Source organism: Mobula hypostoma, chromosome 2, assembly GCF_963921235.1.
Source record: "Mobula hypostoma chromosome 2, sMobHyp1.1, whole genome shotgun sequence".
Classification (NCBI taxonomy): domain Eukaryota; kingdom Metazoa; phylum Chordata; class Chondrichthyes; order Myliobatiformes; family Myliobatidae; genus Mobula; species Mobula hypostoma.
This window is the reverse complement of record NC_086098.1, coordinates 123,402,208-123,420,678: the sequence shown is the minus strand read 5'-3', so window position 1 is coordinate 123,420,678 and position 18,471 is coordinate 123,402,208. Positions and strand designations below refer to the sequence as shown.

At 44.7% G+C, this 18,471-nt stretch overlaps 1 protein-coding gene across 3 annotated transcripts in view; it reads left to right on the top strand.

Annotated features, from left to right (window-relative positions):
- The window catches only part of coq8aa (coenzyme Q8A, genome duplicate a), a 54,255-nt gene extending 45,930 nt beyond the window's left edge, over positions 1 to 8,325 (top strand). For all 3 annotated transcript variants that reach the window (XM_063040595.1, XM_063040594.1, XM_063040596.1), the window contains exons 11-15: positions 5,656 to 5,797; positions 6,506 to 6,613; positions 6,757 to 6,822; positions 7,028 to 7,114; positions 7,606 to 8,325. In XM_063040595.1, the coding sequence (XP_062896665.1) occupies positions 5,656 to 5,797; positions 6,506 to 6,613; positions 6,757 to 6,822; positions 7,028 to 7,114; positions 7,606 to 7,905 (703 nt within the window). In that variant the 3' untranslated portion in view covers positions 7,906 to 8,325. The remainder of the gene's footprint in view (positions 1 to 5,655; positions 5,798 to 6,505; positions 6,614 to 6,756; positions 6,823 to 7,027; positions 7,115 to 7,605) is intronic.
- The last annotated feature ends 10,146 nt before the right edge of the window (positions 8,326 to 18,471 follow it).

Here is an 18,471-nt window from a genome sequence, read left to right as displayed (position 1 = left end):
TAATAAAAATATCTAGCACATGTGGTTTAGGAAGGAAGTAAATGTCACTGCACCCTTTAAGAAAGGAGGAAGGCAGCAGAAAGGAAATTATGGACAAGTGAGCCTGACCTCAGTGGTTGGGAAGATGTTAGAGTCAATTGTTAAGGATGAGGTGGTGGAGTACTTGGTGACACAGGACAAGATAGTACAAAGTCAGTATGGTTTCCTTAAGGGAAAATCCTGCCTGTATTGGAATTCTTTGAGGAGATTACAAGTAGGGTAGATAAAGGGGATGTAGTAGATGTTGTATATTTGGATTTTCAGAAGGCCTTTGAGAAGGTGCCAAGTTCAGAGCTCATGGTTTTACAGTAAAGTTGCTAACATGGTTAGGGCATTGGCTGATTGGTAGGAGGCAGTGAGTGGGAATAAAAAGATTCTTTTCTGGTTGGCTGCCATTGACTAGTGATGTTCCGCAGGGGCAGGTGTTGGGACAGCTTTTTATGCTGTGTATCAGTGATTTAGATGATGGAATAGATGGCTTTGTTGCCAAGTTTGCAGATGATACGAAGATTGGTGGAGGAGCAGGTAGTGTTGAGGAAATGGGTAGGATGCGGAAGGACTTAGATTAGGAGAATGGGCAAGAAAGTTGCAAATTAAATACAATATTGGAAAATGCATGGTCACGCACTTTGGTAGTAGAAATAAATGTGCGGACTATTTTCTAAATGGGGAAAAAAATACAGGAATCTGAGATGCAGAGGGACTTGGGAGTCCTTGTGCAGAACACCCTGAAGATTAACTTAAGCAACATACATCAAAGTTGCTGGTGAACACAGCAGGCCAGGCAGCATCTATAGGAAGAGGCGCAGTCGACGTTTCAGGCCGAGACCCTTCGTCAGGACTAACTGAAGGAAGAGTGAGTAAGGGATTTGAAAGCTGGAGGGGGAGGGGGAGATGCAAAATGATAGGAGAAGACAGGAGGGGGAGGGATGGAGCCGAGAGCTGGACAGGTGATAGGCAGCTTTGATGTATGTTGCTTGAATTTCCAGCATCTGCAGAATTCCTGTTGTTTGAAGATTAACTTGCAGGTTGAGTCGGTGGTGAGGAAGGCAAATGCAATGTTAGCATTCATTTCAAGAGGTCTAGAATACAAGAGCAGGGATGTGATGTTGAGGCTTTATAAGGCACTGGTGAGGCCTCACCTTGAGTATTGTGAACAGATTTGGGCCTCTCATCTTAGAAACAATGTGCTGGCATTGGAGAGGGTCGAGAAGAGGTTCACAAGGATGATTCCAGGAATGAAAGGGTTATCATATGACGAATGTTTGATGGCTCTGGGCCTGTACTCGCTGCAATTCAGAAGGATGAGTGGATGGGATATTATTGAAACCTTTCGAATGTTGAAAGGCCAGACAGAGTAGATGTGGAAAGGATGTTTCCCATGGTGGAAGAGTGTAGGACAAGAGGGCACAGCCTCAGGATAGAGGGGTGCCCTTTCAAAACAGATGAGAAATTTCTTTAGCCAAAGGGTGGTGAATTTGTAGAATTTGTTACCACATGCAGCTGTGGAGGCCAGGTTTTTGGGTGTATCTAAGGCAGAGATTGATAGGTTCTTGATTGGACATGGCATCAAAGGTTACGGGGAGAAGGATGGGAACTGCGTTGAGGTGGAGATAGGGAAAAAAGGATCAGCCATGATTTAATGGTGGAGGAGACTCGATGGGCCAGCTGGCCTAATTCTGCTCCTATGTCTTATGGTTTTAATTTTCATTAGGAGACCCAATCCCTCCTTTAGTTCTTTTCTGCATTCTTTATACTCACTGTGATCTTTGATCCTAACTTCCAAAGCTTTACATATATTCCCTTTTTCTTGATCTAAGTTTATCATCTTTCTGGACATCAAAAGTTCTCTTGTCTTTCCATTCCCATGCTTTCTTTTAACAGGAGCATACCTTTCCTGAACTCTAACAATTGACCTTTAAACACCCTCCACATGTCTGATATGGACTTGCCAGAAAAAAAGGTGTTACCAATTAACTCTTAGCTCCTGCCCTTGTAATTTGCCCTACTCGGATTTAAAACTCCTTCGCAAGGACCATACTTATCATTATCAATAGCTATCCTGAAAGTTAGGGAGTTGTAGTCACTGTTCCCTAACTGCTCACCCACTGCAGGGTCAGTCATCTGGCCAGGCTCATTACACAACATCAGGTCTGGTGGAGTCCTGACGAAGGGCTTGGCCCAAAAAGTTGACTGTTTCCTCGTTTCCATAGATGCTGCCTTGCCTGCTGTGTTCCTGCAGCATTTTGTTTGTGTTGCAGTCCCCCTTGTCATTGGACCGTCTACGTATTGATTTGAAACCCTCCTGAATACACTGACAAATTCTGCCCCATCTAAACCCCTTTTGTTAAGGTCCAGGTTTATATTAGGGAAGTTGAACCCCCCTCCCCCCAATGACAACAACCCTATTATTTTCACTCATTTCCTTAATCTGATTATATATCTGTTCCTCAATGTCCCGGTGGTTATTGGGGAGGGGATCTGTAGTACAATCCCGTTGGTATGATTGAATTCTTCCTATTCCTGAGTTCCACCCGAATGGACTCTGTGTCCGACCCCTCCGTTATGTCTCTCCTGAGTGCAGCCGTGATATTCTCCCTGATTAGCAGTGGAAGCCCCACCCCCCCCGGCCACTTTACCACCTCCTCCCTCTTTTCCAACACTTCGAAAACCTGGTACATTAATTGGCCATTCCTACCCCTCTACCTTCCTGTCTGATCCTTCACTTATTGACCTGGTGCTCCAGTTCTCAGCTCGCTGCAAAACTAGTTTTAAACCACCTGATTAGCATTATCAAACGTCACGGCCAATATATTGATTCCCCTCCAGGTGCAATCTGTCCTGCTTACAGGTCACCTCTTCCCAAAACAGGTTTCAATGATGCAGGAAGTGAAAAATCCTGCCCCATTTCCTCAGCCACCCACTGACTTGTGCTGTCAGTCCACCCTGACCTGCGCTAGCCTGTGGCATCGGGAGTAATCTGGAGGTTGGAGGCCCAGCTCTTCAGCCTCTCTGCTAACTCTGTACACCACCTGTGTAGGACTTCTTCCCCCTTTCTGCCTGTATTATCGGTGCCAATATGCACCACAACCGCAGCCACTCAAGATGCATTCTGGGCCTCAGCACCCAGGAGGCAACACACCATCATTTCTGCATACCTCGACACTGTTTTATCCCCCCTTGTTCAATCCCTTCCGACCTATGTTCGTGACACTTCTCACGCTCTTAAACTTTTCGATGATTTTAAGTTCCCTGGCCCCCACCGCTTTATTTTCACCATGGATGTCCAGTCCTTATATACTTCCATCCCCCATCAGGAAGGTCTCAAAGCTCTACGCTTTTTGGATTCCAGACCTAATCAGTTCCCCTCTACCACCACTCTGCTCCGTCTAGCAGAATTAGTCCTTACTCTTAATAATTTCTCCTTTGGCTCCTCCCATTTCCTCCAAACTAAAGGTGTAGCTATGGGCACCCGTATGGGTCCTAGCTATGCCTGCCTTTTTGTTGGGTTTGTGGAACAATCTATGTTCCGTGCCTATTCTGGTATCTGTCCCCCACTTTTCCTTCGCTACATCGACGACTGCATTGGCGCTGCTTCCTGCACGCATGCAGAACTCGTTGACTTTATTAACTTTGCCTCCAACTTTCACCCTGCCCTCAAGTTTACCTGGTCCATTTCCGACACCCCCCTCCCCTTTCTAGATCTTTCTGTCTCTGTCTCTGTCTCTGGAGACAGCTTATCCACTGATGTCTACTATAAGCCTACTGACTCTCACAGCTATCTGGACTATTCCTCTTCTCACCCTGTCTCTTGCAAAAACGCCATCTCCTTCTCGCAATTCCTCCGTCTCCGCTGCATCTGCTCTCAGGATGAGGCTTTTCATTCTAGGACGAGGGAGGATGTCTTCCTTTTTTAAAGAAAGGGGCTTCCCTTCCTCCACTATCAACTCTGCTCTTAAACGTATCTCCCCCATTTCACGTACATCTGCTCTCACTTCATCCTCCCACCACCCCACTAGGAATAGGGTTCCCCTGGTCCTCACCTAACACCCCACCAGCCTCTGGGTCCAACATATTATTCTCTGTAACTTCCGCCACCTCCAACGGGATCCCACCACTAAGCACATCTTTCCCTCCCCCCGTCTCTCTGCATTCCGCAGGGATCACTCCCTACACAACTCCCTTGTCCATTCGTCCCCCCCATCCCTCCCCACTGATCTCCCTCCTGGCACTTATCCGTGTAAGCGGAACAAGTGCTACACATGCCCTTACACTTACTCCCTTACCACCATTCAGGGCCCCAAACAGTCCTTCCAGGTGAGGCATCACTTCACCTGTGAGTCGACTGGGGTGATATACTGCGTCCGGTGCTCCCGATGTGGCCTTTTATATATTGGTGAGACCCGACGCAGACTGGGAGACCGCTTTGCTGAACATCTACGCTCTGTCCGCCAGAGAAAGCAGGATCTCCCAGTGGCCACACATTTTAATTCCACATCCTATTCCCATTCTGACATGTCTGTCCACGGCCTCCTCTACTGTAAAGATGAAGCCACACTCAGGTTGGAGGAACAACACCTTATATTCCGTCTGGGTAGCCTCCAACCTGATGGCATGAACATCGACTTCTCTAACTTCCGCTAAGGCCCCACCTCCCCCTCGTACCCCATCTGTTACTCATTTTTATGCACACATTCTTTCTCTCACTCTCCTTTTTCTCCCTCTGTCCCTCTGAATATACCTCTTGCCCATCCTCTGGGTCACCCCCCCCCCCCGTCTTTCTTCCCGGACTTCCTGTCCCATGATCCTCTCGTATCCCCTGTTGCCTATCACCTGTCCAGCTCTCAGCTCTATCCCTCCCCCTCCTGTCTTCTCCTATCATTTTGGATCTCCCCCTCCCCCTCCAGCTTTCAAATCCCTTACTCACTCTTCCTTCAGTTAGTCCTGACGAAGGGTCTCGGCCTGAAACGTCGACTGTACCTCTTTCTATAGATGCTGCTTGGCCTGCTGCATTCACCAGCAACTTTGATGTATGTTACACCATCCTTGGCGTCTCTTTTGCGGCCACAGAATCTCCTAACTACCGAGTCCCCTGTTACTACCATGCTGCCTGACTTTACTGAGTGACAGAGCCAGCCACGCTGCCACAAGCCTGATGCTGCTGCTATATGCTGGTCATCCGCCCAGCAGTATCCAAAGGGATATACTTGTTGTTCAGGGGAACCCTGTAATGACTTACTCCCCTTGCCTGTCCTTGTGGACACCCATCTAGTATCTGAAGGCTGTACTCTGGGTGTGATCATCTCTTCAACAGTCTCCTCTATAAGCCTTCAGCCTACTTTCTGTTGTCACACTGTCCCACTCTGGAAATGCCCTCTAAACCTTCTGGTCCTTTCATACAATGTGGAAAACCACCTCCTGTAATCAAGGACAGGCAATGTTTCCCAGAGCCCACGGAGTGGCAGTGACATAAATGGTATGGCATAGATTGGCTGGGTAAATGGTGCCCTTCTGACACTCAGTGTTGCAGTCAGATACTCTGGTTCTGTTGTGTTGGTGGGTGTGTAGTTAATGTCTCTGTTAAGGTGCTTCTCCACTGACCCATCCCTCCTGCAGGGAGCTGGTGAAGGATGACCCTTTCTTCTACGTACCGCCAGTGATCGACTCTCTCAGCAGCAAGCACATCCTCACCACTGAGCTAGTGCCAGGTTTCCCGCTTGACAAGGCACAGCAGCTAAGCCAAGACGTCCGGAACCAGGTGATTCCTTTCAGCCTTGTCTGTCACCTGGCCTAGGGTTGTGGACCGGGACAAAGTGGAGTTGCTTTGTTGGGGGATAGGAAATAGTTTTTTTTACTGTCACATGTACTTTGGTACAGTGAATAACTTGGTCTTGCATGCCATCCATGTAGATAATTTCATCGCAACAATGCATTGAGGTTGTACGAGGGAAAACAATAATTGAATGTAGAATAAAATGTTATTACAAGGAAAGTACAATGTAGGCTAACAAGGTGCAAGGGCAAGATGAGAGAGATTGCAAAGTCATATTAGGGGATCAATCATTAGCCTTGTAACAGCAGGATAAAAACTATCCTTCAGAATGGTGGTTAATGCTTTCAGGCTTTTGTATCTCCACCCTGATAAGGGTGGGGGGGGCAAAGGAGAGAATATTTAGGGTGGGAGCGGTCTTTAATTATGCTGGCTACTGCAAGAAGTGTAGATAGTCCATGGAGGAGAGGTTGGTTTCCATAATAGGAAAAGTTCCCAGAAATGATCCTGAAGGCATTTTGTGGTATCTTGATCAAGGCTGATTGCTCCGTGTCCAATCATCCAGTGGCTGTTTGTGGCACTTTGATGCATGACTGTTGGCTGCAATGATTCTCTGGAAGTAACCAGTGTAGAATGGTGAGGAAATGTCAGCTGGCTGATTTGGGATCTAATGTTTTCCTCCCCACTCTGTTTCAGATCAGTGAGAACATCCTGAGGTTGTGCCTGCGTGAACTCTTTGAGTTTCGCTTCATGCAGACTGACCCCAACTGGTCCAACTTCTTCTACAATCCGGAGACTGGCAAGGTGGGACGAGTGTCAGGGATGGGAGGGAGGATGTGAGGGGGTGGGTATGAGGATCTGAAGGGAGTTTCACTGTAAGGTCGTAGTTGGAGATTCTTGCTGGTTCTCTTGAGCTTTACCATGCTGTCTGTCTTTCCCCCACCCAGGTGGCCCTGTTGGATTTTGGAGCCACGCGGTCATTTGAGGAAGATTTCACTGATGCCTACATTGAGGTGAGACTAATCTGTGATACCAAGCTTGTGAGACGGGTGAATATTGGGAGTTTACCTCAGGTGGGAGAACGGTTCATGTATTTGTCTTCTGGTCTGTATGTTAAATGCAAACACCCCTGCTTCTGTTATGTGCGTCATGGACTCCCTCGCCATTTGTATATGTGTTTTGTTTCTTCTACTCTGAACTCAGTCATTGTTTGGACAGATTGTTCGAGCTGCAGCTAATGGCGACAGGGAGAAGGTGCTGAGCAAGTCCATTGAGCTGAAGTTCCTCACTGGATATGAGACAAAGGTGGGTGGACCATTTGAAATGCCGGGGGGAGCAGGACCTTGTCCCATTGTGTTCACACTCCCACTTCTCCACATTACCCCTGGGGCTGTGTGTTTCATTAGTAATAAACCAACCAGGTTGACAAACTGGTGTCTGGTCTTAAAGCTTGCACTGATGCAGTGAATGGGATCACATTTTCCCCATGGTAGGGATATCAAAACAAAAGACTGAAGGTTAGTGGTGAGAGGAGGGGGGTTGGAGAAATGTTTATATTCCAGAAAATAATGGAGATATCTAAAATTTGCTTCCAGAGGGTACAATCACTTAAAAGTTGTTTAATGGACACATAAACATGCAAGACATGGAAGGATATAGGGGCCTAATCCAGGAAAATTGGGCTATTGTAGGTAGGCAGAAAAGGTCAGTGTTGACATGGTGGGCCAAAGGGCTTGTGTAGCTGTGTAGACAGGAGGCTGTACAGACTCTAACAGAATGACTATTTCTCATTTGAGGTTATGCAAAATGCCCACGTTGATGCTGTGATGATCCTTGGAGAAGCCTTCTCGTCAGTGAAAGATTTCAACTTTGGCAGTCAAGACACCACTAAGAGAATCCACAGCCTGATCCCCATAATGTTACAACACAGACTGATTCCCCCTCCGGAGGAGACTTACTCCCTGCATCGTAAGATGGCAGGCTCCTTTCTCATCTGCAGCAAGCTCGACGCGCAGATCCCCTGCAAGCACTTATTTGAAGAAGCCTACCTGAGGTACTGGAGCAGGAAGTCCACATTGGGAAATGGCAACCAGTAAACGGGAGAGGCTGGTGGATATAGGAACGGTGAAGAGGGAAGCACGAAGGGTCTGAGATGATGACGATGGCCTAACCACCTTACCATGTTACTTGTTTTTGTATATTAAAAAATTCCTCAGTTCCTGTTCAAAGGAATAGTGGGTTTGAATGGACACTAGGGATTGCACTAACCAAGTGCGTGTGATCTTGACAGCAAATACCAGTGAGGGGAAGACTTGCATTTCCCCCTAAGGAGGGGCATTTGAGAGATTTTTACTGTTGATTTAATTAAAATAACTTGAGATTTGTACCTTTGGAAAATAATGAACTTTTGAATTACTTTAGATGTGATCATTAGCCAGTTTTGTATACCTGTTACAGTTGATGCAATTAAAGAAATCATGCATGTGAGCCAGCATTGTCTTCAAGCAACAGAACTGGTCATTGTTTTTGGGTGATTCTTCCTCTCCTGTCTGAACTTCAACTCACTGATGTAGACAAACCAGAGCCCGGAGGTCCTCTCAGAGTTCACCAGGGCACTCATAGCTCATCCTATTGGACAGATCCTCTCTTCCATCCCCTCTGTCAGAGCTGGGAGAGGAATAAATCACCTGTAATTGCAAAGTGTTTTCAGTCTGCTCCATTTAGAGCAGCTGTCCTGTATTGGCTGTCTATAGTTGAGAGATTGGGACAGTTGATGTTCGAAGGGTGGCCCTTGTAGGTAAGTGAAAGGCAATGTGCTGTGCAGCAAGTGATTAGAAAGGCATGTAATATATTGTCTTTTGTCAATTCACTCCTACGGGAGAAGGAGGTGGTAATAGACAGGAGCTACAGGGAGGTAGTCACCCCAGGGATACAGGAGACGGGTAACTGTGTGACTGTCAGGAAAAGGGGAAATGCACAGCAAGGGCCGAGTACACATGCGGCTGTTCCCCTCAATATTAAGTATACAACTTTAGACATTATTGGGGGGGGCGTGGGGGCGATGTTGGCGAAGAGGTCTCTGGCATTGAGTCTGGTGCTGTAGCTCAAGAGCAGAGAGGTGAAGAGGACTGCAATGCTGATAGAGATTCTGTAGGCAGAGGACAGAGACGAGGTTCTTTGGTCATGATAGAGACACCTGGATGGTATGTTGCCTCCCTGGTGCCAGGATCATGGATGTCTCGGATGGTGTCCATCCCATTCTCATGGGCGAGGAAGAGCAGCCAGAAGTCTTGGCACTAATAACATAAACAGGTGAGGAGATACTGAAGAGGTATTTGGGGGAGCTAGGGAGCTGAGAAATAGAACCTCCAGGGTAGTAATCTGTGGATTGCAGCCTGTGCCATATGCCAGTGAGGATAAAAATGCAGGTGAATGCATGGCTGTGGAAATGGTGTCGGGGGCAATAAACCAGAATTGATTAGAGAACTTGAAGGAAAAGAACCTTTTAAGGAAAGGAAGTGATCATAATATGATTGAATTGACCCTGAAATTTGAGGAGAAATTAAAGTCAGATGTAAACATGAGAAAATCTGCAGATGCTGGAAATTCAAGCAACACACAAAATGCTGGTGGAATGCAGCAGGCCAGGCAGCATCTATAGGAAGGAGTACAGTCGACGTTTCAGGTTGAGACCCTTCAGACGTATCAGTATTTCAGTGGAGTAAAGGGAATTTTAGAGGCATGAGTGAGGAGTTGGCCAGAATTGACTGGAAAAGAACACTGGCAAGGATAATGGCAGAGAGCAATGGCTGGAATTTCTGGAAGCAATAGGTATATACATCCCATAGAGGAAGAAGTATTCTAAAGGCAAGATTACATAACTGTGACGAACAAGAGAAGTTGAAGCCAACATAAAAGCCAAAGAAAGTGCAAATATTAGAGCACCTAGTTAGAGGGAAGTTAAGAGGATTAGGAAGCTTTTAACAACTAACAGAAGGCAACTAAAAAAGTCATTAAGTAAACACACAAAATGCTGGAGGAGCTCAGCAGCCCAAGCAGCATCTATGGAAAAGAGTACAGTAGATGTTTCTGGACAAGACCCTTCATCATGACTGGAGAATAAAAGATGAGGAGTCAGTGTGAGAAGGTGGGGGAAGGAAGAAACACAAGGTGAAACTGGGAGGGGTGAAATAAAGAGCTGGGAAGTTAGTGAAAGAGATACAGGGCTGGAGAAGGGGGAACCTGGGAGAAGAAAGGCGGCATTGGAAGGAAAAGGGGGAGGAGCACCAGAGAGAGGTGATGGGCAGGTAAGGAGATGAGGTGAGAGAGGGAAATGGGAATGGTGAAGGAGAAGAGGTGAACCATTAACAGAAGTTTGCAAAATTGATGTCCATGCCATCAGGTTGGAAGCTACCCAGATGGAATACAAGGTGTTGCTGTCCAACCTGAGGGTGGTCTAATCATGACAGCAGAGGAGGCCATAGACTGACATGTCAGAATGGGAACGGGAAGTGGAATTAAAATGGGTGGCCACTGGGAGATCCCACTTTTTGGGACAGAGTACAGGAGCTCAGCGAACTTCCCATTCTGACATGTCAGCCCATGGCCTCCTTTACTGTTGTAATGAGGTAACACTCAGGTTGAAGGATCAATGCCGTATATTTGGTCTGGGTAGCCTCCAACATAATGGTTATCAACATTGATTTCTCAAACTTATGGTAATGCCTCCCCCCCCCCCCATCTCCTTCACCATTCCTTTTTCCCTCCCTCACTTACTTCATCTCCTTACCTGCCCATAAACTCCCTCTGGTGCTGCTCTCCATTTTCTTTCTTCCATGGCCTTTCTGTCCTTACCTTTCTTCTCCAGCCCCATTACTCTTTCACTAATCAACTTCCCTGCTCTTTACTTCACCCCTCTTTCCCCCCCACCACCTTCTTACTCTGACTCATCTTTTTTCTCCAGTCCTGCTGAAGGGTCTCAGCCTGAAATGTCGACTGTACACTTTTCCATAGATGCTGCCTGGCCTGCCTGCCCGCCTGAGTTCTTCCAGCATTTTGGGTGTGCTGCTTAGATTTCCACCATCTGCATATTTTCTCGTTTGTGATTAAGATGATAAAGATTGAATAGGAAAGTAAGCTAGCCAATATAGGATACCAAAAGTTTCTTTGGATACATGAAAGTGTAAAAGAGAGGCAAGAGTGGATATTGGGCTGCTGGAAAACTGTGCTGGAGAAGTAGTAATGGTAAACAAACTGAATTAGTATTTTGCATTAGTCTTCACTGTGGAAGACAATAGCAGTATGGTGTAAGTTCCAGGCATCAGGGGTCATGAACCATGAGGAGTTGCCATTACTAGGGAGAAGGTTCTTGGGAAATTGAAAGGTCTGGAGTAGATGTGTGTACCTCATAGGGCTCTGAAAGAGGTGGCTGAAGAGATTGTGGAGGCATTATTAATGATCTTTCAAGAATCACTAGATTCTGGAATAGTGGCGGAAGACTGGAAAATTGCAAATGTTATGCCATTCTTCAAGAAGGAAGGGGGCAGAAGAAAGGAAACTGTAGGCCAGTTAGCTTGACCTCAATGGTTGGGAAGATGTTGGAGTTGATCGTTTAAGATGTGCTTTCAGGGTACTTGAAAGCACTTGATAAAATACACCGTAAACACAATAATCTGCAGATGCTGGGGTCAAAGCAACACTCACAACACACTGGAGGAACTCAGCAGGTCGGGCAGCATCCGTGGAAAAGATCGATCGATGTTTTGGGCCGGAACCCTTCCCCAGTCCTGACGAAGGGTTCCGGCCGGAAACATCGATCGATCTTTTCCACTGATGCTGCCCGACCTGCTGAGTTCCTCCAGCGTGTTGTGAGTGTTGCATAAAGTACACCGTAGTCAGTAAGGTTTCCTTAAGGGAAAATCTTGCCTGACAAATCTATTAAAATTCTTTGAAGAAATAACAAGCAGGATAGATGAAGGAGAATCGGTTTATGTGTACAGTTGCAAGATTAAATTTGTAAACCCTTTGCAGTTACCTGTCTTCTGCATTAATTGCTCATAAAATGTGGCCTGATCTTCATCTTAAGTCACAATAATAGACAAACATAATCTCCCTAAAGTAATAAACTATTGTACTTTTCATAATCTCATTGAACACATTGTTTAATCATTCACAGTCCAGGCTAGATAAAGTATGTGAACCTCTGTATTTAGTAACCTCCTTTGGCAGCAATAACCTCTACCAAATGTTTCCTGTAGTTGCTGATCAGACTTGGACAATGGTGAGGAGAAATTTAAGACTATTCTGCCATACAAAACTTTCAGTTCATCAGTATTTTTAGTAACCTTGCATGAACAGCCCTCTTCAGGTCATGCCACAGCATCTCAATTGGGTTAAGTTCTGGACTCTAACTTGCCCATTCCAAAACATAATTTATCTTTTTAAACAATTCTGTTGTTGATTTACTCTTGCCTTTCGGATCATTGTCTTGTTGCATCATTCAACTTCTATTAAGCTTCAGCTGACAGACCACTACTCTGACATTCTCCTGTTAAAATGTCTTGATGCGATTTTGAATTCATTGTTCCCTCAAGGATTGCAAACTGTCCAGGCCCTGAGGCAGCAACGCAGCCCCAAATCATAATGCTCCTTCCATCATGCTTCACAGTTGGGATGAGGTTTTGGTGTTGGTGTGCAATGTCCTTTTTCTTCCGAGTATAGTGGTGCAGAACATGCAGGTGGTCTTTTGCAAACTTAAGGCATGCAATAATGTTTTTCTTTGGAGAGCAGTAGTTTCCTCTGTGGTGTCCTTCCATGAACATCATTCTTGTTTCATTAGGGGACACATGAACTGAGACTTCAGCAAGTTCTAGAGATTTCTGCAGGCCTTTTGTTGTTACCCTTGGGTTCTTTTTCACCTTCAACATTGCATGTTGTGCTCTTGGTGTGATCTTTGCAGGATGCCTACTCCTAGGGAGAGTAGCAAAAGTACTTAATTTCCTCCATTTATAGACAGTTTCTCTTACTGTGGACTGACAAACACTCAGGTGTTTATAGCCTTTTTCCAGCTTCATGCTTCTCTACAATTAGAAACAGAATTCTTCTCAGGTCCTCTGAAAGTTATTTTGATTGAGGCATGGAGCATGTAAACAGATCTTTCTGGAGAAGAGCAGGCTCTGTCAGTAACCTGACTTTGTGTGACTTTTTGTAGGGCAGGGCACCTCTACAACCCACACCTATCTCATCTCATTGATTGGAACATTGGACTCCTAACAGCTTTTGTGGATGGCAATACCCCAAGAGGTTCATATACTTTTTTTTGAACCTTGACAAGAAGTACAATTGATTGTGTTGTTAGTTTATACAGATTGTGTTTATCCATTATTGTGCCTTTTGGTGAAGATCAGACCACATTTTATGAGTAATTAATGCAGAAAACTAGGTAAATGCAAAGGGTTCACAAACTTTCTTGCAACTGTACTTGGATTTTTCAGAAGGCCTTTGGGGAGGTGCCACACATGAGGCTGCTTAACAAGCTGTGAGCCCATGATATTACAGGAAAGGTTCTAGTATGAAAAAAACTGGTGGTTCATTGGCAGGAAGGAAAGGGTGAGAATAAAGGAGCCTTTTCTGGTTGGCTGCTGGTGACTAGTGGTGCTCCACATGGGTCTGTGTTGAGACCTATTCTTTTAACATTATATGTCAATGATTTGGATGATGGAACTGTTGGCTTTGTTGCAGTTTGCAGATGATGTGAAAATGGGTGGAGGGGCAGATTTTGATGAAGTAGAGGGTACAAAAAGACAAGACAGATTAGGAGAATGGGCAAAGAACTGGCTGATGCAATACAGTGTTGGAAAGTGTATGGACATGCACTTTGGTAGAAGAAATTAAGGTTGACTGTTTTCTAAATGAAGAGAAAATACAAAAATCTGAGGTGCAAAGGGTCTTGTGAGTCCTGTGCAGGATTCCGTAAAAATTAATTTGCAGGTTGAATCTGTGGTGAGGAAGGTAAATACAATGTTAGCTTTCATTTCAAGAAGACTGAAATATAAAAGCAAGGATGTAATGTTGAGACTTCATAAAGCACTGGGACTGGTGAACTCTCAGTTGGGTTTATTGTGAGCAGTTTTGGGCCATTGTCTAGAAAGGATGTGCTGAAACTGGACAGGGTTCAAAGAATATTCACGAAAATTATTCCTGGATTGAACGGCTTCTCCTATGAAGAGTGTTTGATGCCTCTGGACCTGTATTCACAGAAATTCAGAGGAATGAAGGATGACCTCATTGAAACCTATCCAATGGTGAAAGCCCTTGATAAAGTGGATGTGGAGAGGATGTTTCCTATTGTCGGACTGTCTAAAACCTGAGGACGCAGCCTCAGAATAGAGGGGTGTCCTTTGAGAATGGAGATGAGGAAGAGTTTCTTTAGCCAGAGAGTGGTGAATCTGTGGAGTTCATTAGCATGTGCAGCTGTGGAGGCCCAGCCTTTTATATCTATTTAAGGCAAAGGTTGATAGACTCTTGATTGGTCAGGGCATGAAGGGATATTTGTTGGGGTGGGGGGAAGAGTTTGCCAGGCATCAGTAAGAAGAACATAGAATAGTGCACAGTACAGGAAAGGCCCTTTGGCCATGATGTGTTGACCCTTTAACCTACTCCAAGATCAGTCTAACCCCTGCCACATTACCCCCCATTTTAATTCAATCCATCTGCCTGAATCTCAGACGTCCTTAATATCCCCTGCTTCAACCATCACACCTGGCAGCATGTTCCACGTACCCACCACTGTAAAAAAACAAACAAACCTCTGATATCCTTCCTAAACTTTTCCTCCAATCACCTTAAAATTATGTCCCCTCAAATTGCCTGTTTCTACCTTGGGAAAAGGTGCTGGCTGTCCACTCACTTTATACCCCTCTATCAAGTCACCTCTCATCCTCCTCCTCTCCTAAGAAAGTAGCCATAGCTTGCTCACCATTCCACATAAGACACGTTCTCTAATCCAAGCAGCATCCTGGTAAATCTCTAAACTCTTTTGAAGTTTCCACATCCTTCCTGTAACGAAACAATCAGGATTGAATACTCCAAATATGGTCTAACCAGAGTTTTATAAATTTGCAACATAGTTAAACTCAATTCCCTGATGAATGAAGGCCAACACACCATATGCCTTTTTAACCATCTGATCAACTTGTGTGGCGACCTTGAGGTATCTATGGACATGGACCCCAAAATCCCTCTGTTCCTTCACTCTGCCAAAAATTCTAACATTAACATTGTACACTGCCTTCAAGTTTGAACTAAAGTGTATCATTTCACACTTCTCTGGTTTGAATTCCATCTGCATCCTATCAATATCCCTTGATAAAATACAACTTTCTACACTATCCATAATACCACCAACCTTCAACTTCCTCACGCAAGTCTTTTATAAAAATCAGGGGTCCCAAAACAGATCCATGTGGAACACCATTGATCATGGACCTCCAGGCAGAATATGCTGCTACCATCTGCCTTTGGTGGGACAACTAATTCTGAATTCACACACCACTTTCTCTGGATCCTATGCCTCCTTTTTGAATAAGCCTACCACTGGAAACCTTTTCCAATGCCATCCTAAATATAAATACATATCCAATGCTCTACCTCCAGTCAGTCTCTTGAGGCATGACCTATCTCTCACAAAGATGTGCCAACTATCCCTATTCTCCAAATGTTTATAAATCCTGACTTTAAAAATCCTCTCCAACAGTTTGCTTTTGCCCACCACTGATATAAAATTCAGTTCTATAATTCCCTAATGCTCATTTTGAAAAAGAAGTAACATTTGCCACCTCCAGACTTCTGGTACTACTCCCGTGGCCAGCAAGGATCATCACCAAAGGTACAGCAACCTCTTCTCGCTTCCTGAATGAAACTCCCAACTCCAGACATGTTTTCTCTTTTATCCCTGCTTGGTCCTACCCTCACTCCAGCCATCCTCCTGTTCCTCACATGTGTGTAGAATGCCCTAATCCTCCCACCAAGCCCTTCTCATCACTCCTACTTCTCCTAAGTACATTCATAAGCTCCTTCCTTGCTACCTTGTAACTCTACAGCTCTTATACGATCCCTGCTTCCTAAACCTTAGGTAAGCTCTTTCTTCCCCTTGCCTAGATGTTCCATGTCTCTCCTCAACTTTGGTTTCTCGAGATGTAGATGACTATGGACCAAGGCTGGTAAATGGGATCAGTAGAGCTGGGTATGATGGTTGGTGTGGATATGTAGGACCAAAGGACCTGTTTTCCATGCTGTACACCTCTGGCCTGTGGGAACCAGCCACACACATTAAATCCACCTGAACTTTATGTAATTTTGGGTCACCATCCCTGAATACCTAAAGTCAAATACAATTCCTGAAGCTCATTGAAAGCGAAAAGAGTCAAGTTCAAATTAAAGTGGAAACACAGATGGACACTCATTGTGGCAGGCTTGCACAATATAACTTCCTTCAAGATGAGACTGGATAGGGTAAGTGGTAATGACCCATCACTCCTGGATGTGCTTAATGCCTTCAGATAAGGAGAACCATGACATACCCACCACATACCCACAAACTCAAATGGGCAAATCTATGGAAGGTATCTTTTAATAAAGATCTGAGGGGACCAATTGGACATCTTCAAATTTTTGCGCCCGTAGTTTGAGCCTCCACGTGCTTCAGAAAGGCAAATGTTGTACCCAAGAACAGCAATGATGACCTGCCTAAAAGACTACTGCCCAGAAGTGCTTAAATCAACTGTAATGCCTTAAGAGAGGCTGGTTATTCGCATGAATCAACTTCTCCACTAGTGCTTTCCTGGATCCACTCCAGTTTGCCTGCCACCGCAACAGGTCAACAGCAGATGCAATTTCTTTGGCTCTTCAATCTGCTCTGGACCATCTGAACAAGAGGAACTTGTATGTCAGGCTGCTGTTCATTAACTGGAGCAGAATGTTAAACACAATCATCCCACTGAAACCTATCACCGAGCTTCAAGACCTAGGTCTCTGTACCTTCCACTGAACTGGATACTCATATTGGCAAATTGCAATCATTTAAGATTGGCAACACATTCTCCTCACTGCCCAGCTCAAGGTGCTCCTCAAGGCTACATGCTTAGCCCCTGCTCTAGACTGCACGGACACCTGACTCTTGCTAATTACCAATCTCCAATGCCATATGCAAATTTGATGACACTACTACTGTCAGATGAATCACAGGTGCCTAAGAGTTAGCTTACCAGAACAAGATAGCTTACCTGGTTGTGTGGAGCGGCAAAAACCTCTTAGTCATGTTGACAGAACTAAAGAGCTGATTGTTGACTTCAGGAAGGGGAAGGTGATTATGTATCAGTTTTAAAACATGTACCACCTGACTCAAGGGTGCTTTTGATCCCACTGCTACAAGACTAATGTATAGTCCTCTAGTATGGTAAGATGGCCTCTTGACCTCGTAATCAGCCTTGTTCCTGACCTTCCACCTTATTGCTTACCTGCACTGCCTTTTGTCTGTAACAGTACACTTTACTCTGAACTCTGTTATTGTTTTCCTTGTACTACCTCAATACTCTGCTTTTATCAATGGTATGCAAGACAAGCTTTTCACTATACTTTGGTACATGTGATTATAAACAAATTCACATGGAGGGTCTGTAGCTTTGAATTCCTGGCCATTAACATATCAGATGAACTGGTCAGGGGTAGATATAATCATAAGGAAAACGGTCCAGCTTCTTTATTTTTTTTAGGAGGTTATGGAGGTGCAGATGATCATCAAACATACTAACACACTTCTATAGATACACTATTGAAAATACCTTGACTGATGGCATCCTGGTCGGGTACAGCAGATCAAATGTACAGAAATGTGAGAAGCTGCGGTGCTTCCCACCACTGACGGTATCTACAGGAGGTGCTCCCTCAAAAGGCATCATCTATCATCAAAGGTCTACCATCTATCCCGGCCTTGCCATCAAGCTTGAAGTCCCACACCACCAGATTCATGAACAGCAACTTCCCTTCAACCATTTGGTTCTTGAATCAACTGGCAAAAGCTTAATCACTGCAGTTTAGCAATAACATGACCAATTTGCACTAAAATTTACTTATTTTGTTCTATTTGTTTTCTTGTTAAAAATGTATAATTTGTGAATGTTGCTTATATGATGCTGCTGCATTTAAGTTTTTCATTGCACCTGTGCATACACAGGTGACACAGTAGCATAGCAGTTAGCTCAATGCTAGTACAACCAAGGGTGTTCTGGAGTTCGGAATTCAATACTAGTGCTGTCTGAAAGGAATTTGTACATTCTTCCTATGGATGCTTGGGTTTTCTCCAGGTGCTTTGGTTTCCCCCCACAGTCCAAAGACGTATTGGTTAATGGGTTAATTGGTCATTATAAGTTGTCCTGTGGTTAGGCTAGTGTTAAACAGGTAGGTTGCTGGGTTGTTGGGCCAGAAAGGCCTGATCCATGTTGTAGTTCTAAAAAAAAATAAAAGTACATGTACTAGTGCATTTGATAATAAAACTCACTTTCACTTTAACTTATTAAAGCCAAAATAATAAATTAACAAGAGGTGGGAGCTTGGATATCTTATCCTTACTCCACTACTCTACCTTCATTTATATAAAAAGGAAT